Source organism: Venturia canescens, chromosome 10, assembly GCF_019457755.1.
Source record: "Venturia canescens isolate UGA chromosome 10, ASM1945775v1, whole genome shotgun sequence".
Classification (NCBI taxonomy): domain Eukaryota; kingdom Metazoa; phylum Arthropoda; class Insecta; order Hymenoptera; family Ichneumonidae; genus Venturia; species Venturia canescens.
In genome coordinates this window covers 7,482,062-7,508,337 of record NC_057430.1, presented here as the reverse complement: position 1 = coordinate 7,508,337, position 26,276 = coordinate 7,482,062, and the positions used below count along the sequence as shown (strand labels likewise).

Below are 26,276 nucleotides of genomic sequence, written 5' to 3'. Positions count from 1 at the left end.
GTAATTCATGAATCGTAAGTACAGATTCATAATCAGTAACTGCAATAACTGCAAATCGGTAGTTGCTGCATTTTCAGAGCAGTTTCATCCAATTCATATGAATTTTGACATTTTCAACCGTCGTATTAGAATCGCTATTTTGAATTTTGAATAAATTTTCAAGGCAAAATCGTAATCAGCGATGCCGAAGATCTCCGAATACCAAGTTTCATGGGATCCAAATGAATTTTTGCATTTTTAGCCGCCATATTGAATTCGCCATTTGGAATTTTGGAATTTCGAGCGCAGAATCGTAATCAGCGACATTGAAGCTTCTCGAGTACCGATATTCAGGCGATGCAAATAAATTTTTGCATTTTTTGGACGCCATGTTGGATCCGCCATTTTTTATTTTAAAATTGTGAGGGCGGAATCGTAATCAGCGAGTTCAAAAACCCTCGAGTTCAAAATTTCATTGAAATCTAAATACTTTTTTTCCGCGTTTCAGGCACTGTGGACGAAATTGGTCTTACCGCCGAAGGGGTTAATTGTTTTAAAACATCGGCGAGAATAGTATATTGTTTACCAAGGACCTAAAGTCGAACTTCTTAACTCTGAGCGTGATGTTGTCAGTATGCGTTGTAGCCAAGGCGAAGACGAGTACTGACACGATACTTGATATAACGAAACCACGTTTGCTCACTTTTTCGATCGTGTCCAAGGTACCGAAAGTAGGTGTTTTCACAACTGTTGAAAGAAGTAGTGGTGGGGGGTTACTCGAAAAAGAACTTTTAACTCTTAAAACTCCTAAAACGTGGTTGCGTTATATCAGAGTATTTTTCCATACCAAAATATCCGAGTTTCTACATATGCTTTTTTTTTAGGTAAAATTGATATTTTCTGTGGAAATCGTTAACCATATCCGTTCCGATGACAACGAGAAGGATCAGACTGATCTTCCTTTCCAAAGTCGTGATTAGACCTGCTTCTGAGCCAGTGGGGCATCTCAGTCATGTGGGATTTATGAAATACGCTTTTTTTAAATCAATTACAAACCTATGAATAGCCAAAGTTGGAAACACATCATTATTGATTTCCTTATGAAAAACAAAAATCCTAAAATAATCAATTTCTTATCTGTACAGTCATATAAAAGTGATCATTTTTATAAATTGTTGCATGCGTAAAGATTCAATCACTACGGCGCTAGATGCCTTACATTTGAAAGATATGGTAAGCAGAATTTCTGCCAGTTCTCTCAATAATACGTTTTTTGTTTATAACATACACAATTTTTTATTTTTATTTATCTCACTGAGATTGACGATCGTGAGTTGAGACGGGTACATTTTTAAATAAAAATCAGTATTAATGATCTAAATGACCTGATTAACAACTTCAAAATATGACGATTGTGAAGAAAACAAAAAAAAACAATATTTCTTTTGTACAATATATTATGACGAAGATCTCATCGAAATTTTTGACAAAGTATTCTTGAAAACTGAAGAATTATGTGATTGCAGTTTCCGCTTTTACTCATTCGGTGGATAGAAATTATTTTATGCAATTTTTAAGGTTTGTTGGATGTCTTTGCGTGCATGTTTAAAAATACAACGATAGATAGTTCGATAAAGCGTTCAAAGAGTTCTCACATCTTATCAATGTTTTCGTCTTGGTGTTGTATTAGAGTCTTGATACACGTTTTATTGAACGTGTATCAACTTTTTATTGAACTAGAGTTTTTCGAGACAAAGCCAGACTTAATTTCGAGCATATACGAAATAATCGTGAACTCATCAGTTTTCACATTGGCAGATGGCAATCTGAAATATGAATATCCCATAAAATATTATTGCGGATGAGATGAAATTTTATTTTTTCCGTTTTGCCACTTTGGTTTGTTCGTTTAATTGTTAAAATCACTTCAGGAGTTTTCCAGTGAGCGACACAGATCAACACACTTATCTGATACAGTTTCGTAAAAGTTCATTCCACTTAGAGCAGCGTGTAACACAGGCTTGCTTCCTTAATTTTGAATTGATAAATTTTTATCAGTGAAGTACATGAACGGAGTAGGTAGTGTTTGATGATTTGAGATTTTCGATAGGCGAGAGTTGTCGCGTGCTAATCAATTGTTTGTACCAATTGTATGAGAGTTTGGGAGTTCTAGACCTATTGAAATTATTAAAATCGATGTTGACTAGTCCAAATCGTTCGGAGTAACCGCTCTCCCACTCAAAATTATCGAGGAGACTCCATATGAAGTATGTTTTAACATTGCAATTATCGCGATTAATGGCCAAAAGCATTTCACGAATGTAATCATGAAGATATTGGATTCTTTCGGTATCTTGTAGGCTCGTGCCAAGATCGGCGATCCCATTCTCAAGCACGTAAACCGCTGGATTGTTGTAACGATTTTTCAACTTTCTTAGCAAATCACCAAATCCTTGAGGCACAACTCTGAGCCAGGATGAGGCGGTTCGAGGCCAACTTTCGTTGTAACTTCGGATCACTCCATGGTCCTGGTACCAAAGGGTCTCATCATTTGACTTTAGTGCTGGTTCGGTAAGGACTGAGGTATAATGATTAAGACCGATAAAATCGGCGCTTCCTCTTATGTAATCGATTTCTTCTTCAGTGAATTCCGGAAGCCTCGATTTCGGATAGCCCTCCAGTTTGCTGTTCTCGCCTATTCGTTCTTTCATCACTGCCGGGTAGCCGCCATTTTCCGAAAATAGCGGATCCAGCATCCAACCGCAATTAAAGTCGAAAAATACTTCCGGTGTTTCCGTATCGTTCTGATATTTCGGATAATACGACATACACTGCAGTACGATACCAATTATGCCGTTTTGCTGGCTTCGATATTCGTCAGCGTACATATGATAAACCTTCGCGTGCGCCTTCAGCATGTTATGCACACATAAATATGGAGCGATTTCGGGCATGGTCTTACCTGTAATTATCGATTAATATTAAATATCATTGTTTAATGCAGATAAGAAAAAAAATTGTTTTCTATGAGTATCGATATTACCATGAGAATGCCCATAGAAAATGCATTTCAGAATATTCATTGGAATGTAAGAGATTTGAAGTTGCGAGAAACAATAACCGACCAAAATAAATAAATAATCGTATTTATCATGGAGACAAATGTAAATGAGAGAATCACTTGATCATGCGAATCGAAAAGCAAGAGGAAGAATTGTTCGAATCAATTGAAAAATGTACTGTACGTACCTGGAGCCTTGTCCCCGGAACCATAAGCCTGCTTGCAATTATCAGCAACCTCATTGAGCGTCACATATGTCTTGATATGATCACCGAGATGATTGAAAACCACTCGAGCATAGTCGGCGAACCACGTGACCATCAGCTCGTTCGTCCAACCGCCCATCTCCTCGAGGACCACTGGATGATCCCAGTGGTAGATACAGACCACAGGCTCGATGCCTTGAGCCTTGAGGTTTTCGAGCAAATTCTTGTAATACCGAATTCCATCTTCACTAACTTTGTTGGGAAAGCCTCCGGGCAGGATTCGAGTCCAACTGAGTGAAATGCGGTAACCGTCAACGCCTAGATCCTTTAAAATTTCAATGTCCTCTTTGTATTTGTTGTAAGAGTCGCAAGCCACATCTCCATCACTGGCATCTCGAATGGGCGATGGTCTTTGGTGTGTGAATCGGTCCCACACGCTCTCACCCTTATCGCTCACATTCCAAGCTCCCTCGATCTGATACGAAGCTGTTGATATTCCGAGTTTAAAATCTGCTGGGAATTTCATGTACCGATCAACATCCTTGTCCGATCTGAAAAATTGTAAATAACTTCTTGTTCATTTAATGTTGTAAAAAACAATTCAACCACGCTAGAATTATTGTTGGCGACAATTCGGTGGCATGCAACAAAAGATACCAAGCGAAGAAACACACTTGAGATTAATCTTTAAGACCTTAACTTTTCCCTAATAATCGTAAAACTAAGATGGAGTTCATACGTCTTCTCATTGATATGTTATCCGTAGATTGATGATTGATTCGTAAAAATCTCATTACAAAATATTAAGATTTATTAAGGCATGTTACGAATCAACACGATAACAATTTCAGAATATCGTGATATCGATATGGTATCATGAAAATTTCTTCACGTTCGTGAATACGTACATTGGCAACCGTCCACCTTACGGCTCTACTCAAACACAAGGTTGCTCCTGGGAGCTCTACTCTCAAATTTGAAAATCAATACAATGCAATATATCTCCTCTTTTGTCATTAATAATTTGTATTATCCGCCTAGACGTGTAACAGAGTAATGACTTCATTTATAGTTGTGTATAGTTACTTCATTATAGTAGTGACTTCAGATAGTTATTCATGCATAAAGTAAAAATCTTTAGAGTGGAAATGTTATCGCGAGATTTGTAAGAGTCGAGTTGTGTTGCAACACGTCAATAATTCTACTCTCAGTAATGTACTCAACATCAGTTCTCCTCTAAATACATGCTTAAAGAGAGAAGTTTTTATAGTGTAAAACTGTAATGATATAGCTCCGAGTTAACAACTCTATCGATAGTCATTCTTGATAACAACTCCGCTCCTTAACACAACTGCGGATCTACGTAGAGAACGTCCACCCTCTTCAACATATCTACTCCGGTATGATATTTAATCCCCAATATCTCTACTCATGATGATTTCAGAACATATCCCATCATGAGTAGAGATATTGAAGATCATGAGTAGTAGACATAGAGATGTTATGAATTTCGGAGTAAAGATTTTAAGAGCAGAGTTCTTTTTGAATAGAGCCATAAAGAGGACCCTTGTTATTCTGCCCGTACATTTGTTACATGGATGATGGACGATGTTTATAAAGGTATTGAAACGTTTCGACATTCGGGAAATGGTGAATTTCCCCCATATCGGAACTTAGGATTCTCCTCTCACGTAGGAGAGGTGTCTGCGCAAGATCCATGCACTGACCAGCGAGTTTTGTCAGGAGCGGGTAAAGAGCATCGAATGCTCGAAAACGTACTATCGTGACGACGCCAGGCTAAGTACAATGCCTTGGTAGTTCGTCATCGTACTTGTATTGTACGTATAGACGTTTTGTCAACATCTGACCAGGCAGAGTGCAATGCCTTGATGATTGACGTGCTTATATCTCGTATAACGAGGGGTAATGCTCCATTATTACTTTGTTTACATAGAATTTTGGTAGGAATAAGGAGGAGGATGAAGGAAAGGTTGGGAGGCTTATTGTCGTACGGGCGGTACTCCGCTGCTCTAGAAATCGTGCCGGGGGTAAGGCTGTCCCGTTACAGTATATGTGATCCGAGCATAAACCAGACAGTAGATCGTTTTATTGTATATAATTGTCACTTAGCTGGTCAATTGTACAGTGATGTAAATCTACTAGGATTTTTAGATCTCATATAACTGTAGAACATAAAATAAATTAAATCGAAAAACAATTTTAACAAATTATGTAACCATCATTTAATCGTCGTTTTAATGGATTCTTGATAAATCTGTGTATTATATTGAGAATACACGTATATTCTATGGTAGATTTACAACAAATGAATTGTTATAGAAATTAGTAAAATTATTTAGTAATTTAGTCATTAATTAAATTGATTAATTATTAAAATAGGACCGAATTCTGTTAGGAAAAAATGGAGACCGACGGATGCAAACCTAGAAATATTTTTCATCAAACTTTCAAAATTGGTCTTATAATTTTTGTAGATTTAAAAAGAAAATTGAATCAACAAGATCGCAATAGGTCTATTGTACAAAGTTGCCTTCCTGTATAAACTCAAATAGTTTTTGATTGTGAACAAACAGTTGAGAACTAAAATTTTTTGCGATTTTGCATTCATAACCCACATTTCTTTTTCGTTAAAATTCAGTCAAAATATTTTATTAATTTTTATAATAAATGGGCAAACTAAAAAATTCACAAATTATAACGTCTTGTGTGGTGAAATACCAGATTTTGAAGTAGAGAATTTTAATTCAACAAAATTTTGAAAAACTGTTTTTGCCAAATACTTTCACCCCTTCTTTTGGAAGGACGACAAGAATAGTTATTTGTAGCTACACGTTTTTTAATCTCATAATTTATAGGTAAACATACAGAAAAGAAGAAATAAATTATGCGAGGTAGTCTTGAAATTTTTTCTGAGAGTGAAAAAACCATATTCATACGATATCCAGACGACTATATACATAGCCTTCTTTAACTATAATAATTGTATCGTTCGATTATTTATACTTGTACCGTTATTTATAACCTAAAATTGAAAAATGGCACAAGTTTGAACTCATTATTGTTGTTTTTTCACTGTAATTATATTTGCTGTTTTTTGTATTGATGCCTGCCCCCCCCCCCCCCCCCCCCCCCGGACCAGCCGCCACTCGCTTCGCTCGTGTCGCAAATGTCGGGACAGGCATCAAAACATCTTCTATCGATAGATGCACATTTAGGAAGAAACGTACTTTCGACCGGCTGTAAAGAAAAATAGTATACACCACACGGGCAGACGTTTGAAAGCCCTGAACTGCGCCTCAAATAGTCCAGTCACCTTAGAACTACAGGAATACAGCCCTGAGTTTTCGAACAAATCCGACTTGCACTTTTGCAATAAAAAGTTATTGAAAAAAAAAAAATCGATTTTTTTGAGTTGGTGCTCAGGGAACGCATCTGATCGAAAAACTTAACACATGAAAGTTGTTTGACATAACGTCCTCTATAAAAAAGGTCTTATACAAAAATGCGCTATCATTGTTAATTAAGCAGTTAATTGCAAATAAAGACAAAAAATCACAACTTTGTTTTTGCTGCTACAATCGTTTGTTAGTAGAGTAATCGGTTTGAAATTCATATAAGATGTAGGGAATCAATGCCCAAGAGAATGGTGCCAGATTTATTAACCTGTGAGATATAGTTTAGCAACAATTTGCGATCTTCGAAAAAACTTTGACATCCCATAGAATTTGGCGATGAAGGCCTACAGTGTAGAAAAAAATCGAGGAGCTTCGTGTCATCGTGCACAAACTTTTTGGAAAAAATAAATCGTTTTTGTTGATAATAAATAGTGTTTTTTGACGTTTTAAAAATTTTGCTTATAAACAAATAGCAATTCTGGACAAAGTTACAAAGATATTCGGAAAAATCTTAGACCATTCGATGCGTTTTTGGAAAACGAACAATTTAAAAAAAAAAAGTCGCAATATCTCTATTACAGACCGAGATATGAATATTTTTGCAAATATCTGTTGTTGATGTTGAGATTTTTGCAAAAATCAAATTCGATAGCCTTCCGTAGGGTTCCGGCTATGAGATTCGATAAAATACTGACCTCCAACTGGGATTTTGTCATCACGGTTATTTGTGTAATCTACTCGACGGCGCGCGGCCGAGAGCGCGGCGATGGCCGCTCGCCCGGGCGCGGGGGTGGGGGTACCCCCTCGCGCTCCGCAGCCCCGCTCGAGCGACTTAGTTAACAAATTTGATAATTCCCCTTAGAATGGTTGTAGAACGATGTATTTTTTTTTCATTTTGCGTGATTTTTTCTCGCGAACACGATGGTACCATTAAAAATCATGTCCGTCCCATAGGAGAGCCGCCACGATCGATTTTAAAAATTCCACATATAACCATGCTTTAAATTCAATTTACCGTTAATGGGATAGGGTATCATGAATAAATATTTTCTTCAACATTGTTTCATTCATTACAATTCGTTTTATTTGCAATTAACTGCTTAATTAACAATGATAGCGCATTTTTGTATAAGACCTTTTTTATAGAGGACGTTATGCCAAACAACTTTCATGTGTTAAGTTTTTCGATCAGATGCGTTCCCTGAGCACCAACTCAAAAAAATCGATTTTTTTTTTCAATAATTTTTTATTGCAAAAGTGCAAAACGGATTTGTTCGAAAACTCAGGGCTATATTCCTGTAGGTCCAAACAATCTATAAAAAAAATTGGCTAACCTCTAGGTCTCTTGAATAGAACTTCGTAAAATATGGCCTAAGGTGACTGGACTAAAATGCCCTCGGCTTGTAGTGTAATATACTATTACTTCTGTAATTTTACATTATTTTGACCGTTAAAAATACTGTAATTTTTTTTTTTTATACTAAATTCAGTGCTTAGCTGTCATTTATTTTGGTCGTTTTCCAATTTTCCATAAATTGGGAATAAGATTCTTTCATTTATAGACAGTGTTTATTTATTCATGAGTTTGTAAATATGGGGATCGATCGAAATCGTTCAACTTTGTTTTCGCACTTCGCTAAATATCATAATATTGAAATTTCGTAAAACCACAAACATATATTGAGTAAGGACCTTTAATATCATGGAAGATATATCGTAATCGGTCCATTCGAAGGAAAATAGAAAAATATTTCTAAGCAAACAGATTAACAAACATAAAATTCCCTATGGAATCGAGGTCCCCTTAAAATGGGAGAAAAAGTTGAAAAATCTCGAGGTTTTTAAATTAGAGTATTGGGCTTAGAAAAATAATTCAAAAATTGAAAAAACAAAAATCTTTAAGTATCCTGGACAGGTAAACTGTTCCTCGCAAATTCTAATTGAGTTTGTGGTGGCTCTTAGTGAATATATAATACTGTTCAAAAGTCAGATTGTGTGGATTTTACTAGCCCTATCGATCGAGTCTGCATATACTTTTCAAACCTGCGTATACATTTTAAAGGTTACATAAATCCAAAATAAATGTACATCTGTAAAAATTTGATTAAACTATAATTAAGGCATAAATTACAAAAACGTAAGATAATAAAAGAGAGTCGAGCCTAATGGAAGTTCCAGACAACACCAGACACTCACCCACAAAAATGAAAATTTTTTTTTCGTTGGAAAAGTGAAAAATTCAAATATATAATTCAGAGCATGAGGTGCAAATGTAATATTTATCGAAATACCCGATATTTTCATAACTCGAAAATCAGAATATATGTTTTGAGAAAAATCAGCATTCAACAAAAATATGTATGATTAAAATGTCTTCTTCAGGAAAATGTAAATGCCAGTATCTGATGAATATTACAACACGGCCAACAGTACCGCGACCATGTTTGAAAGTTATGAACAGTCACTCAAAGAAGTTTTTTTTTCAGTTTTCACGCCCCTTTATCCAGGATTTTTGTGAATATAAATAAAAAAGAATCGTCAAAAAAGCAATAACAACATTACTAGATATGTGAAGGCGACGCACTTTCGAGTTTCAATGATAATTTATACTTTTTGAATTTTTTTTTCTCTCGTCACTTATAATTTAATATCTTCTTCACGGGCATGATTTTTTTTTCGTATTAACAAAAAAAAATTATATTAAAATTCAAGTTCTATAGGTTTTTTTGGAGTCGTCCCATTTGAGTTCGATTTTTATTTTTTCAAATTTATTTTCATCTGCTCATCAACCAACCAGATATCCACTGAGAGATTTATTGTTTCTGGCAAGAGATGACCTTTCGTGTTGAAAATAAGTCCCACTTTTACTATTACTTTTAACTATTACTTTTTTCATTGCATGACTTACTGAACCAAATCATCAAATCTTTCACTTTTGCAACAAAAAAAAATCGTTTTTTTCCGAGGGTGTTTTCAGCTTTGCTCGGGTTTTTCATTCCGTCCGATCCTCTCTAAACGTATATTACACTTAAAACTATAACCAATGTACTTGCCGAGCAGCATGAACGAAAAAAGTCGCGATAAACATAAGACTTATGCTTCCCATGTTGTACATTGTGAAAAATGAACTTAGATTTGACTATCCAATGTATTTATACAGTGTTGAACCAAATGGGTCTACGTAATCTCTACCGTTAATTAGGGGATCTCTTCACTTTTTTGCTTCTCGTTTTTACAAGCGCACTTCCGAAATGATAAGTGTCACATAGCAAAGCGAAGTGGATGATCGGATACACGACCTTATGTTTTATCTTCCTCGAGATAAACCCACAACTGATATCGGAACCTGCATACGTCAATGACGATCCCCCAGAAAAATATTTTTAATGAAACAAATATGTTTCGTGTGGAAATGAAATTCGTGATATCTATCCGTTATCGGCAACAGAAACTCGACTAATGAACACGCGATTTAACGGCGGGATTCCCAGTTACCCGCTTAATCGTTCAACTTGCCTTTGCTCAACATTTCAACACTCCCGCAACTGTTAGTCCTCGTGCCACTCTATCACTAGTAAAGAAGCAGCTGTATATTTTCTTAACATCCTCATATCCCCACTTTCAATTTTCGATAAGTGCACGCCACGTTACTAAATTACCGCGAGATGTCGAAGATTTTGTAATCGTGCCACTTGAGCAAAAAAGTTGAATAGAAACCAGTTCAACTGTGGACTCCTGCTCTTTGGCCCTGGTATACAAATTTCCCTTTCTTTATACATGGGTGACTATGTGATAACAAAAAAGTATGACGAACTTTTTTTGTTGCCTTATCAAAACGAATTTCATTTCGTTTAACCAAGGGTGGGAACGACCTTAAGGAATGACCTTGGTCATTCGACCGAGTTTAATGCACCATTAGAAAACAGCTTTAGTAGATTTTTGTATCTCAGCATGTCTTATCGATGGAAAAAATGTAAAAACGGGAAAAATACTTCTGCAAAACGATCAAATTATGAATAAAGATTTCGATGGAAATCGTGCGTATTTACCTAAATTATTGCTTTTCAACTTTTTCTATGTCACTAATAGCACAATTTAATTGGGATTTTTCATAGAATATACCATAACTTTTAAACGATCATAATTTTCATATTCATATTGTTCCTATAGTCTCATATTGTTCCTATAGAAATATTGTTTACCAATTTGTTGTACCAGGTGTTTATTTTGCAAAGAAACTCATCGATAGGCAAACTATAATAATTTTTGAACAAATTAATTTAAAGAAAATCTATGTAATGGATGAGTTGATCAGTTGGCGGTTGCACAAATTTAACGATATAAATATTTTTCTAACTAAGTCAAGAAGTCATTTTAACCTATAAAATCTACATCTACTGCGTTTGATTGGTACATTAAATACCGATTTAAACTCCGTAAAAAAACAATCTGAAAATTCACCAGCACTCTTTCGAGTAAAAAGTAGTTCAGTAAAAAAGTTTATACAGCAATGGGTTAAAATTCATATTTTAACTAGATGAAATTTTTTTTGCTTACAAACTAATTTGCCAAATTAGTTCAAAGTGGATATCGAAGTTGTTGCATGTGGTGCAAGGTCCGTGGCGCGAAATTACTATCTCATAGTAATGATCTAAAAGTCCGACCGTCAATATCAATAAAGCCACGATACAGTTTGAGAAATCATTATGGTATATAGTCCAGAGCGCCAGTACGTAAATATTTTTTGTCATATAAAATTCCGAGTTCTCTCCGAACACGATTGTACAATTCTGCAAAAGCACTTCGTAATATTCCGACTGTTAGGCATAATGAAGTTAAGTAGCATTCTGATATTTCACAATACAGTCTTTCACATGTTAAATATTGACTTTATTTAGAGTCATTGAGCTCACGTGATCGAGTTAAAATCGAGTGTCTAGTATTTCGGATTTATCGGACGGTTTTGATTCGAATCACACAAAGTACTTTCGATAAGTGCAGTCAAATGCCAAAAATACGGATCTGATACGTACAGTCGTGCGAAATGTGTGTGAATATTTAATCAAAATAATCATCAGTGACATTAAAATTATCAACGCATGCGAACTAACGATCTCATAATATTTTTCATTATTTTCCATCGAAATGGGAAATAACTCGAAATTAAAAAAGGACTACAACCAGAATTGTGTAATTTAAACGAATTTTTCAGTATTTTTTAAAATTTTTATACAATGCAATAATTCACAATTTGTTATTTACCAATGTGACGAAATGAATTTTAACACTACGATTTCACAGTAATTTCCTCTTGGTGTGGGTCCATGCAGAACCATAGGACTAGCCATGACAATACAAGCAGTGCGGAGAGATATGCAGTTAGCTGGAGGAGAAATATTAGTATCGTTAAGTTCAAAGTTATAGATATTGATAACGTAAAGAGATATTAATAACGGATGTTGCATATCATTTTTTGGGTTCTAACAGAGGTTCTATTAAAACGGCGCAATATCGAACGATCTAATTATTGACATGAAAAAAACAGAAAAATTGTTATTTTATGAGCCCAAATGTTGAAATATGCGATTAATTTTTTTTTTTTAATGAATTTTTATATGCCACTGAACCCGGCACCGGTCACGCTTCATGTGTACTTTAAATATTTGTTGATAACAGATTTTTAGATCGGCACACATTGAATTGGTTAACTCGATATACATAGAAACGTAAAAACAATACCGTCGCTGTGATTGAAATTCTGGAAAGTGTTTGTTTCTTCGAAATGATCAATGCAATTGTTATTTATTCACCCTTAGAAAAAAGAAATGAAAAAAAAGAAAAATAAATATTGAAACATAAATATTTTTAACAATTATACAGAAGAATATCATAACAGCATAATTACTGGTAAAAAAGTCGAGAGAAGTTCCTTTCAAACAGTAATTCTTAATTATAAAACATCATATCTTCTCAACGAGTTATTGAATAAACGAGATTTTCAAACGCATTGGAAGTCGAATTACATTGTAATCACATTAAAATCACATTTTTACTAAACTTCTAAGCACGTTGAAACCTATTAAAGAGGTTAGATCACGAAGTCAAAATAATCAGAATGTGACAAAATTTGGTGATAACATTCTTTGGCATCAAGTATACAATTACAATTTTTTCCAACATTTTTTACCGCATGGTTATCGAATAATTGAGTGTTAAATCGAAGTTCTTATGCACGAGTTGTATAACTGTATATATGTAAACTCTATGCTTATACACGTGAACTTTAGTGTTCAATTGCTCGAGAGCTATGTAGTAGAAAAATCTAAAAAAACTTATATCGTCGTTCATATTTTTAAAGAATACATTTACCAAATTTTATTAAATTCGTATCGTTTTGAAATTTTTAGTGTTTTTAACATGGTTTAGCATTTTTTTTTTCACTTGGTAGAAAACTACAATCTGTCTTGGTAGAAGACATTTATTAGTTCTGGTGTCACTTTTCATCACTACACCCGTTATAAATTGAATGTCCAATCACATTCCATCTAATTTTGTTAGATGTTCCTTCGCGGTTCACGAGATCGAGGGGCTTTATGCGTTTAAGTTTTTTTTTTCTCTACGGCGATCCAATTGTTCTTGCGCTAGTGTGTTGGGATGGTTCTGGAGCCTTTCCATGTATCTTTTGGTGAGTCGTTGGAGGTTTTCTTTTATGTACGTCACTTGTAGGTCATTGTGGATTGTTTTATTGCTCACGTACCATGGTGCGTTGGCAATCGTCCTTAGAACTTTAGATTGATATCTCTGTATTTTATTTATGCTTGATATACGAACCGTTCCTCAAAGTTGAATGCCCTAGGCTCAGACTGGTCTTAGTATTATTTTGTATATGAATGTTTTGTTTTCCAACGATAATCGGGAGTTGTGTCCAATTAACCAGTAGAGTTTTTTAAATTTAAAGTCAAGTTCTTTTCTCATTGTATTTATGTGCTTATTCCAGGTTAGTCATCGGTCTAGATGCATACCCAGATATTTAACTGCGTTTGTAATGGGTAGGGTCTGATCATTTAAAGTGACCATTCTCCTTTCCGTAGCGTAAACGTTGTATGTACGGATTTGCTTTCGCTGGCTTTGATCCTCACGTAGTTTAGCATGGCAACATCGTATCGTCGCGATCCAATCTCCTTAAGAGGATGGATCAGTCGGTATATCGCAATCGTGAGTGCGAGAGAGATAGCTGCAAATTTCGAAATCAAAACTCTTTGACACAGTTTGACCGATTAAAAAAAGGCTCTGTCAGTCGATTTTTGCCATCGTTCTGCGTAGGCTGACAGAGCCAAACCGTGTCAGAGAATTTCAATTTCAAAAATTCCAAGTGAGGTTAGTCGACTGATCCATACTCTTAACGAAAAATCTTTCGGACTAATTCCGAGTATAATGCCTTTATACAGTGCAGATTTTCTGCCTTACATGAAACCAGGAACAATTTCAGACGAAGTGCTAAGCGAACCTTTACTCACTTCTTATAAAGTACTTATTACTCATGGTCGTGAATTTGTGGAGTAGGGGAGAGGGGAAAAGCGGGCTGTACTTCCGAATACCGGTTGCCTCCGATTGGCTTCAAATTTGGCACGGACCTTCTTTTTGATTTATTCACAAGAGACCCTGTAAAATGATTTTTGGCGCATCGTAAAAGCGGACCACGTCCCCGCTGCCCCTTGAAAAAGTGGACATTTTTTTAAAATGAAAACTTGCAGAATTTCATCATTCCGTTCAGCACATCATTTGAAAACTTGATATTCCATAAAAAATTGAATTCTTTCAGAATTTAATTTTTTTTTTCGATTACAGAAAATTGGCTCATGTACTGAAGGAGTGATATTTTTTACATTTCATAGTACTTAAGTAAATTTAAGTATTTAAAAAAATTCAAGTAAATAGATAAATTTCTTACATTTTGTAGAGTTAAAAGAATTATTATAGAATTATAATCATTTTTATTGGTGTTACCAAGAGAAGAAGAAAAATTGTGATTTTCCTCGCTTTTAAGTGTGTATCAACAAAACCGTAAGTGCATGTTTTGAATTATAGTGAATGTTTTAGTTATTAATTTATTTTACTATTACTAGCATTTAAATTTGACTGATTGAAAAAAGTTTTAATCTGTTGAAAAAATAGTTGTTTTTTAAATTTAACATTAAGTTTTCGAAGCACGTTGCAATTATCGAATGGGGAAGTGGAATTCTATATTTTTTGGGAGATGTTTCACTTTGCCCCACCCTCCCTAACTTTGGCCAAAATCATTATTTACATAGAATTTTTTTATCGATTCTGTTTCTCGTTGTCTAAACGCGCCGGTAACCGGAAAATGAATCTAACGTAGTAAAATTTGATAACGCGCGTTTTGACGTCAGCAATCAAATGTTGGAGTAAACTGTTGATCTGCGATTGATCTACACGATTATTTCATATCGTTATACTTAATCTAGGACACCTTGCTGTATGATACAGTCAATGTTTCAACGTGTTCAACGATTTTTTCGTACCTCCCGAAATTTTCTACATTCACCCAATTATTTGTATGTGTTCAATTATGTAACAATTGTTTAAGATTTAGGGTATTTTATCTTCTTATATTTCGTCAAAATGATATTTTTTTCCCCGTATATTTTGTCATTCAGTCAAATTTCATGTAGTCAATAAAGTAATATTCAAAAGTTTTTTTGTTAAAAAAAAATTAAAAATCCGTTTGAATAGTGAATTTTTCGGGTTTCCCTGCCAGAAGTACTTTTTTAAGAAGGAAAATTCCTCTCAACAAGCGAGGTGAAGGTATATTTCAGTTATTTATTGCTTTTTAAATTAGATCGGTGATGGCTACGTGATCTTTGCACATTTCATATTTCTCGAAAATTCCGAAACACAAAACTTACGTTATTATAATAATTTTATCGGTCCAAAAATATAATCGAGAGAGGACTTCATAATATAATTTTACAATAGAACAAAAAACCTTTGAAGAATTTATTTTAACGTGGATGGTATATATAAATTAAGACGTTAGGCAACGTAGAAAGTGCAACTATATGCTACCGCTGCTATGTTGATCATCTTACGCTGTCAGATTTAGTTACAAATTTTGTTGATTATGAAGTGCGTTTACTGTGCAAGATAGTTTTACAGTAGAGGAAAATGAACGATAAAAAAGGTTATTGCGATAAAAACGGTCGTCTTGCAAAAAAAACTTACAAAAAACGTGGCAAGAGAACCTTGAAATAGCTAATACGGGAATAGCTGACGAAGTGAATACTGTAATTTGTATGATTTTTCATCCGATAATTTATAATATTTCAGGTGATTTTTAACCGTAGTATGCTAAAATAAAAATAGGCATATACATTTTAAAACATGCACGAAATTACAACGCTCGGTTTTGGATAAACGAATAGAACAAATCAATGACTTTTCATACGAGAATGACTCTGCTGTGCAGGAGGGATACAACAATCTAAGCTAAAACGACTCTCAATAATAAATCACTGTTATACCACATGATAACTAGCGTTTAAATTCTATGCAGATCGATTTAGTACATATTCATTGTTGCCCACAAAAAATATCTCATCTTGGATGACGAAGTTCAATCACCGATTTACCTGGTAAAGATAATAAAAAACTTCTACTCCCTCGTGGAAAGCCGTTCTACGCGAAAAAAAGCCTTCTCATATGCCAGCTCTGTCGTCTGCTGGCCCGAACTCGTCGAGACTATCTTTTCTCTGAATAAAACGATTGGTGATGGTGGGGGTAAAATTGGCACGTCATTTTGTTCAATTACGAAACTCTTGAATCATCTGAGGCTTTGAAAATTGAACTGGAGACTAATTAATAAATTCTATTTCGATTGCGCCCAAAATCAGCATTATTGGTGGCGCGTAATGGCTGAGAAAAAACTTTGCACGGGCTCAAGATTATGCAAAAATTACCAACACATTCAAGAATTTATGGGTCTTTATTTACAACACGATCAAAGGCACTTTGATGCTCTCAAGTTTTTGATTGGTTGGATCTGACGACATCCATTTTTAGATGTTAAGATTGGTTGTTGATGATTGGAAATCCGACAACTTCAGAACGTAGCAGGGCAGCACAGCAGACATTTAAAAAAGACGTAGCACGGCGGTAACAGCCGTAACAGCGACAATACATAATTTCGATCGAGAGGCGAGTGTCAGTGTATAACTAGCTGTGATTGTAAAAAAAAAGTACAGAATAACTGAGTGAATAAAAGAAAAAAGAGACGTTTCTCAGAAATTACAGTTTTTTAGTGCAATTATCGTATATACTGTAACGTAACGCTCTTGCCGACCTGGCCTGAACGCCGCCACGCGTCGGTTCGAGCTACCTTAATTTTAAAAGGAGCAGGTATGAAAGAAACGTGAGAACGCGGAATTTAGATTTTGAAGAATTTAACAATTCCGATATATTCAATTTTGATTGATTTCACAGGATAAATTCGTTTTTGATTTGTGGTCATGAAATGTTCGCGTTCGCGCTCGCCAATTGTGAAAAATTTTGTTTCACTCGCCGTTTCAAATTTGAACAATTGTTTATTTACGCGTTTTTCGCCTATTTTCAAAATAATAGTTTCGATAATTCAATCGTGTTTCGATTTTATACAAAAAAAGAAATTTATTAATTTGACGCAATATAACCTCAAATTCGTACCGCGGTCTTTTGAATTATTTAAAATTTACAAAATTTACCAAATTTACAGAAATCTCGGTTTTGTTTGACTCGGACTCGATTAATTACAACTTTGAATTTAAAAAAAGAATTTACAAATTTACAAATCAATTTACAAGAAAAATCATTCCTGATTATAGCAGGCAAAAGAATAATATAAGAATCGCCGCGTCGCGATGTTTTTTTTTGAGGTTATGTTCGGGTTCGAGTCGATTCGGTCGTTCAGGAGGAGGTTACGTTACAATACATTAGGGTGGTCCTTATTTAGGGTTGAAATTTTTTTTCTCAAATTCCCCCCCTGGTTCGATTTTAAATCACTAAAAAAGACACCACAACAAAGCTGTGGTCAGTGGGATAATGGGAAAGGGTGCCGGCAAGCCCGGTCGTTGTTTCTACTTCAGTCAAATTTGTGTTCGCTTTATCTTTGGCTCCTATTCTTTTTCTATGTATAAATCACGTCGAGCCATCCAAGTGTACTCGAAACCCTTGTCAATCGTCATTAAGAACAACCATTCAAGTATTTATTTAACATATTGAAACGTTTCGATATTCGGGAGGTGGTCAATTCCCAAATATCGTAACTTAGGATTTTTTAGATCCTCTTCTCTCACGTAGGAGAGGTGTCAGTGTGCAGGTTCGTGCACTGACCGGCGGATTTTTGCCAGGAGCGGGTAAAGCCTTCCGATTTCCCCATCTTGCAATTCGAGAAGCTTGGCTCGAACTCGACCTTCAAGAACGGATACTTTCGTCCGGTATAGGAGCCAGTGTTGCCAGAGTAAGCCACCGTTCGGTACTAGATGGCAGCGCCAAACCGTAACAGATGACATATTTTCGTACTAAATTGGCGGTCGTTTCAAATTAAATGGAGAGAAGATACAAATCATTGAGAAACATTGGCACTTTTTTTTTTATGTACATCACAGTTTGTATTCATCACTACAAAATACATATTGCATTTTTTATCCATTAACATGGATACATCAAAATTATCGTAGATCCCAGTCATCACAGTTTTTGCTTATAATGTACCGCGAACCGCGATATTAATAACATATAAAAATAATATCATGTTGATAATTTATAATCTTTTTTCCTATTCTATATTTAATCCTATACTTAATTTTTGGAGCAGTAAAGCTTAATTATAAAATTGAACAAAAATGCGCGTCCTCATTACTGAGTGCTGAAGTGCTGAAGCACTATGTACTTATTTTTTGTTTGTTGGCATTCGAATCATACTGAGGCTTTCTTTTCAATAATGCCTGACTTGGTTGCCAGTTATGACACGTTTTGTCATCCAAAAGTTCTTTCGCATGGAGGATACTCTCGCAAGTATCGACATGCAATTTGTTTCGCATCTTATTTTTTAAAAGATTCAACTGTGAAAATACTCGTTCAGCCGCTGCTGACGAATGAGGCAAACACAATAATCCTTTTACTAATTTTGTTAAATTTGGAAACACCAAATCTTTTAAATCATTTTTAATCTGAAAAATGTGCGTCCAAAATGTCTCCAATGTTTCCTCTTTGAATGCTTTAAGCTCTGATAAATCGGCCACGAGACGCCATTCGATATTCAATCTTTCAAGATCGTTCACGAGTTGTGGAAAAAGTTTAAAAGATTGGGTTGCAATATTTGAGATATCACCCGATACTGCGATTGCAGGATTGAACCAGCTCATGAATAATAAAACTTCGTCGTCAAAATTAAAACGTTTTTTTAGTTGTTCTGCAAGGAGGACGTAATAACTGAGAGCATGCGTTCTGAAGCTGTGCAGTTCTTTCGGATCAATATCCTTATTGGATAATAGCAAATCTGTTTGTGCGCCAAAATAAACTTGTTCCAATTTCAAAAAAAGTCTTGGATCGCTTGGATTGATATTTTGTAAAGATATTCTATCGAGATATTTTATCTCAATATAGTTACGAAGTATCGATCGATACAACGCTCGTACTCGACTCAATAAAAGATGCAATTTAGGTTTCTCGGCTTGAAATTCGACGTTCAGCTTGTTGACGAGCTCCAGAACGTATGAGAGAAACGTGAAATATACCTTGTATATAGGTGTTTGTAACTGGCCGAGAATGTTTTGAACCGATTGCAGATTATCTTCGAAGCACTCATTCGTGAAGAAGAGAGTTAACGCAGTCCAGTTTTCTAAGACGCGATCTACAGCCGCCTGTAAGACAAAAGACCAGATATATACGATATATTTGATTTCACCTCGAAAATATACGAGAAACGGTTGGTTTAAGAATTCAATGAATTTAATACTCTCACTTTTTCGAAAAAGGAATCACTTCGTACATAATATGAATATATTATGTACAACCAAAATCAAATTACCGTTTTAAGTATTTTAACAAGATCAATCGAAAATCAGCTGCAGGCAGAAAACTTAAGCACTCACCTGAAGAGACAACCATCTCGTTTGACTAGGACGTAACATTTTGTGTGGCTTCAGTTCGACGAAAGCCTGAAATTCCTGCAACTTTCACACTCTATTACTACTATGAGCAAAGTAATTATAAATGCTTCGAATCATATCCTCTAAACTTCTTGGTAACTTTTGTGCTGCTGCTGACGAACAAAGATTGAACGAATGGCATACACAGCCAAGCACGAACAAATTCAGAATGATTTGTTTGAATCGAGCTTGAACTCCGCTTATTGATCCCATCATGACGGAAGCGTTGTCAGCTGCCAATCCTATCATGTTCGTAAAGGGAATTTGAAGATCATCGAAATGTTTGCAGATCGCCGTAAACAAATCTTCGGCGGTGCATGAAACTACTTTGATGAGTCCGAGAAATTTATCTTTGCATTGCTTCTGTTGTTCATCGTAAAAACGTGCAACAATTGCCAGTGATTTCTCGGCGCTTACGTCTGTAGTTTCATCGATGATTATTGAAAAAACTCCGTTTCTCAACTGTTCCGAGATTATTGCAATTTGCTCAGCTGCGATGCAATCTTTTGTCAGACTTGTAGCTTTCGTCCGAGCACATTTTACAGCTTTGGCGATTTCGGAATCAGGGCACACAGACACGAGGAACTTCCCGAAATGGTCCATAAGCAAGAAAGGCAAATTATGCTCATGTAGAAACATGGTCATTTTGAGTTCAGCAACCGTGACGAGTTTCTTGTTTTCTTTTTCGTCGTCTTTGAAAAACTGCTGAATCTCGCACGTGCTTTGGGCTGACTCAATTTTCAATTGATGAGCATTTGTCGCAGCATGGCGTTCAATATGCGACTTCCCTCCGATTATAACTTTGATACATGCTTTACAAAATGCCTGATTCGACCTTTGCTCCAGCCAAGGGTATTTCGGTTTCCATTCTTCTCGAAATTTTTGTTTGTAAATTTTCCTCTGTTTTTTTATTTTTTTTCTCGATTTGATTTCGTCATCGTCAGAATCAGAATAATCAGAGGTGTACGACTCGGTCAACGAAGATTCTCCGTGGAATGTAACCATCGCTTTGTCAATACGAAATTTTTTATTTTTTTGTTGATGGTCGGTCCTTTTGTCGTCTGTGGCCTTGCGTTTGAAATCGACAGATGTCATTTTTTGAATTTTCTCCCCTAACTGTGTCTGAGCTGTGTCGATATTCCTGTTTAATGATAAATGGCAAATACAGGGGAATAAATTAATTGAAAAAAATTGAACGAACGAAATCTTTTGAAACATCTTTCGATAATTTTTCAGTGAAAAATTCATATGTTAAAAGCAATATTTTGTTTCAAACTAAATCACCAATCATGAAAGTATCGTGAAATTTCTTTAAAAAAAATTAAAAGGTTTTACTAAATTAGAAACATGTGTCGTTAGATTTTTTTTTTTTAAATCGACCTTACCTGCAACTGTTGTTTTCTTTATTTCTAGATTGATCTGTATTAGAATCACGATTTTTCTACGTCAATGGTATGCACTTTTGATCGTCAACACGGGTATTATCGTCATTGTTTGTGCTGGAACCGGAGCCAGAGTTGGTTGCTCGCGGTTTGAGAATCAAAAACCTAAAATGTTAATGGCAATAATTTTTGCAAGTTTTAAGTTCGGAATACACGCTGTAAGCTCAAAACACAGAACTTGGATACAGTTTCACGACCACATGCCACATTTGACCTTGAAAGTTGCGAAGTATTGTTTCTTTGCCTCTAGTTCGAATAAGTATTCTAACCGTGTTTGTATCGGAAAAAAAATACTAAAAGATTTTGCACGTACCTTTTCATGATAGTTCGGAATTACTTCTACTTGTAAATATCACTCAGATCACTCTCACTAGATTTTTCCGAATGATTTCTGAAAATGAAGAAACTGGAAGTTTCGGGAATCACAAAACAGAATTACGACTGAGATTGCTGGTCTAACTGTCCAACGGCCAACGTAAAACGTAAAACGTCCGACCAACTTTTTGTTCGGCGTTCGGCTAGACTTTTTCGGTTTTCTCTTTAGTCAGTTCAGTTTCGCTTACTTGATGTTCGATGGCAGCACCATTCTATTCTAGTGTTCTACATTTATAATTTCTACATTCTAAGAAGGCGTATAGAATTTATTTTTGTTTAAATCACTAAATAGAATCAATTAATTGCTTTCGTATACCTATTAGATGCTCCTATTAGGAGCATCTAGTGCTCTGCATTGCTTTCTCACTACGCAATCGGGCTTAGCCTCGCTAAAGCGTACTGCGAGAAGCAATCTTCTCGTTATCGAGGAATGATAGGCTCCATTATAACTTTGTTTCTGTACAATTTTGGTAGAAATAAGGAGGAGGATGAAGGAAAGGTTGGGAGCCTTTCCTTCATCCCTGGGAAAGCCGACGCCGTTCCGAATATCATGTCTCGTGGCACAGCGTCTAGCTAACACGATATTCTTCCTGATAAGTTTTCTCGGCATAGCCCAAGCCACCTTAACTACAAATTCTATCCTCAAATATTAATCTTCTTAAATAATCATTATTCTTTAATAACTTTCATATAAAATGCTGATATAGATCATCCGATGGTTCAGGAATTGCATCTTATTGCGAATTATTCATCAAAACTCTTTCGGCTTTGCGGTCGACTTTTTTTTGACAAACAAATTCTCAAAACAGTTCTTTTATTCCGTGTTTCTCAACATAGCGCCTGACTATCACGTTATAAAAAAATTCCTCAGATGTATGAATTCACATCAAAACACCGACAAACTGACATAAGCCTACGAAACAAGATTACTTCGTTTCATCGGCCCTCAAAAAGGCTGTTCTTGAGCAATGGATCCCGAAAACGACAGATATATAAATTCAGTAATAGCATGCAAATAGAACCGTTTACCTCTAGGTCATGAAGAAAATATCAGAGGAAGTAATGATCTAGAAATTTTAGAAAATATAACTCTCGACGAATAGAAAAACGATAAGAAAAGTTGTCTATTATCGAAATTCAGGAGCAAAGATTAAAAAACTATCCGATGATTTATTCCTGGGCATACGGGAAAATATTATAGTTCGAATTTTCAATGACTATATGTTAAATAAATACTTGAATGGTTGTTTTTAATGACGATTGACAAGGATTTCGAGTACACTCGGATGACTCGAATACAAGTACACTTGACTGCAGTAGAAACAACGTCCGGGCTTGCCGGCACCCTTTCCCATCATCCCACTGACCACAGCTTTGTTGCGGTGTCTTTTTGAGTGATTTAGAATCGAACCAGGGGGGGAATTTGAGAAAAAAATTTCAACCCCAAATAAGGATTTTGATGGAATCGTTCTCCTTGTACTTCATTATAATCTCCGAGGTTTTGAGGGAAATAGTCGAGGTGCGTGTAGGAAGAGCAGTTTAAGATTCATCACGCAACCTAAATTTTTATAACTTTCCAACAACTCGTCAACTAAGTTCTGATGATTCTCACTTTTCGTATTTCCTAAGAAGGCCTGAGGTACATTTTTAAAACTTAGGCAAGCAGCTTTTTCAATGTCACTCATTTCATCAAGAAAATTTTTGTCTGAAAATAAATTCCGAATTTGAGGTTCATCAAAAATCCCCTCTTTTAATTTAGCTTCACTTATCGTGGGAAACTTTTCTCTCAAATACTGAAAACAGTTGCCATCTTTATTCAGAGCGTTGACATACTTTTTTATAAGACCCAGCTTAATATAGAATGGTGGTAACAGATATTTTGGAGGATCAATTAATGCTACCCGTATGATGTTTTTACTACCGGGATCGAAGTTCGTTCTCGTTAGCCACTCTTTCTGAACACAGTGTTGTTTTCAGTCCCTACTATTCCATAAACATAAGCAGGGATTTTTTGTGAAACCCGATTGTTATCATAAAAGTCTTGTTGCAGTTTTCAGATCACCACAAACTTGCCAGAGATGTTCCGAATACATTATTTTTTTCAATACAATCTGTAAATTTTCATAAGTCTCTTTGAGCTTGATCGAGTGGGCTATTTGAATGGGTGTGTATGTTTTCCCGTTATGGAATAGAACAGCTTTGAGACTTCTTTTTGACGAACCAATAAATAGTCTCCACTCATCGTTTTTGTGTGTATTAGGCTTTAATGTACCAATCAAGCTTTTACATTCAAACAATATACTAAAGAATTCTATTCATCATATCATCACGATAAAAGTAAGCTAACGCTCCTTTAGCCAGCAGATTTTTCTTTGCCAATGATGCTGCGAGAAATCCACTTTACCGAGCATTTGAGGAAAAAAGAGTTCGTTATACAAGAAGAACGGTGTGATGTCTATAAAGTTCTTTAATCATATTTTCTGCATCACTCTTGCATCTTTTCCAACATCCACAAAAAACAATGAAAATATATACGAATTAAGCACATCAAATTAGATAAAAATCATGCATGATAAACGTCAAAAAAAAATGTTTAGTGCTCAAAAATGCGTTTTTTTTACTTACTCAATATTTTGAAGGTGTATAAGCTAAAATAACTCTGCATTTAAATTCACCGCATTAAATTACATAAAAATCATGCATGACATAGGTCAAAAAAATTTTTAATTTAAAAAATGCGATTATTTTACAATTTTAGCAGTTTTTCGCAATTTACTCAAAATTGACGGGTGTAGGCGCTGAACTGGCCCCAAATTCTGATTCAGCGCGTCAAAATACATAGAATTACATGGGTCTAGTCAAAAGTACTGACCTCTTTTTTTTTGTGTGCCGGTGTTATAAATCTCACGAAATTCATTGAATAAACAAAATTTTGGGAGCCTAGTTTCAAGTATTCAAATACATGAAAACTAGTTAAGAAACCTCTTCATATATTATATTGGGTTGCCGGTAAAGTTCACCTCGACTTTCGCTTACGCTATATCAAAAATTGGTATGAACTTCTCGGGCAATCCAACAGTTTTAGGCGATTAAACCCCTCGCTATAAAAAAACCTCCCTTATATAAAAAACCATGTTATAAGACCTTGAAAAATGCCTCTCAAGCGAAAACTCAATTCGAGAAACCAGATATTTCTAATAATTCGCTATGATTACAAAAGTTTAATATAATAATCGTAAAAACAATAAAAATACTATAAAGGAAGTTCAGACATTAGTTTTTCAAAACAGGAGTGTCGAATTAACAACATTTGAGCCTAGATTTCACGAAAAAATGTGGAATAAATGAAAATTTCAGAAGCTTTAACAGTCAAATGCATTAAAACCGATTATTGATCTTCCCATCGATTCTCGATGCAAAATCAGTTTTGCAGTATACAATTTTCTTGGCACCCAAAGAATCGAGATTTCTAAAAATCCCGGAGGTACAGAAAAAATGGCACTAGGAAAGAATTCATTGGGAAAAATTTCGGACGAAGTATTTGGCGAATTTGCGACCATGAGCTAATTATCAAAATTAAGCAAAGCTCGACAAGTACTTAATTCAATATTTTTTTTCAATTCAATTTTTCCTGCATGATATTTTTTTCTGTATTGCGATTTTGTTCAATCCTGATTCATGTTGTGAAAAAATAACCGAACCGTAGAACGTTCGCACTGAAAATTAATTGAAAGATCGGTAATGGATTTCCATGAATTTGACTGTTAATGCCTCCGAAAGTTCATCGTACTTAAAAGAATATTGAAACTTCACTCAAACTGACTCGAACAAAGCTTGCATCAATCGAACGGACAGAGAAAAAGAATTGCGTAGTTGTGTGTAGCGTCGATCTCGGCATCGAGACTGTTTAGGAACGTAGCGCGCGTGGATAGAAGGCAGGGTTATTATAAGCAGAGGATGAAAAGGCTGAAGCGATTTTCGGGCGGCCAATGTTTGCCCCGAGTAATTTTGGAACCACCCGCACGAGAAATTCTAGCCAAAAATGGACACAAAGTATAGCGCGATTCTGTGACGAAATGAAAACTCGCGTGGGGTCTCTTCCAACATCTAACTGTAACTTCGTTATCTTCTTGTTCCCCCCCCCCCCCGCACCCTATTTTTTAATTTTCAATTATTTTTGTGTTTTTTTGAAATTCTGCTTTTAAGATAATACATTATTTGGTTGCATACTACAATTGTGGGTATGAAATTTTTGGTTGCTTTCTCAAACTTCTATTATTGTTGGTTTCAAATAATGGAATTGACATTTTTTTGAGTTATTCACGTGTTTATATGTGTTCGTTAATTTTTAACTTTTTCATTATAGCGTTATTTTATTACTTACTTGTTCGATTATTATTTATTTTTAAGATGCCTCGGTTTTGATGAATACAGTTGAAGTCAATCATTCCCAAACAATTTGTTTCCACATACAAGTAATATGCGAACTGTCAGTTTAACAAAATGGGGAAAAAATTCAACAACGCGCCTAGCTTGCCATTTATGAAGAATCACAGCTTTCGTTCACGAAAACACTCAATTTAGATTGCCAA

General features: G+C 35.3%; 1 protein-coding gene across 2 annotated transcripts; it reads right to left on the bottom strand.

The window, feature by feature from the left end:
* Positions 1 to 1,248: 1,248 nt before the first annotated feature.
* On the bottom strand, positions 1,249 to 26,276 carry LOC122417283 (myrosinase 1-like). Of its 2 annotated transcripts, none has more exons than XM_043430668.1 (3): positions 26,069 to 26,276; positions 3,229 to 3,797; positions 1,249 to 2,941 (listed from the first exon to the last, which is right to left on the bottom strand). In XM_043430668.1, exons 2-3 carry the CDS (start codon positions 3,770 to 3,772, stop codon positions 2,034 to 2,036), a joined length of 1,452 nt encoding a protein of 483 aa, XP_043286603.1. In that variant the 5' UTR covers positions 3,773 to 3,797; positions 26,069 to 26,276; the 3' UTR covers positions 1,249 to 2,033. The 2 variants fall into 2 exon arrangements, with proteins under 2 accessions (XP_043286603.1, XP_043286602.1); XM_043430667.1 differs by lacking the exon at positions 26,069 to 26,276 and adding an exon at positions 9,716 to 10,962.

Bases quoted from the DNA above. Each gene is read 5' to 3' on its own strand.
- LOC122417283 (XM_043430667.1), bottom strand. From the start codon at position 9,777: ATGTACAACATGGGAAGCATAAGTCTTATGTTTATCGCGACTTTTTTC. The intron at 3,798-9,715 runs GCAAGTACATTG...ACAATTTTTCAG, and splicing joins TTTTTCGTTCATGCTGCTCG to ATCGGACAAGGATGTTGATC. The intron at 2,942-3,228 runs GTACGTACAGTA...CGATAATTACAG, and splicing joins TTCCGGGGACAAGGCTCCAG to GTAAGACCATGCCCGAAATC.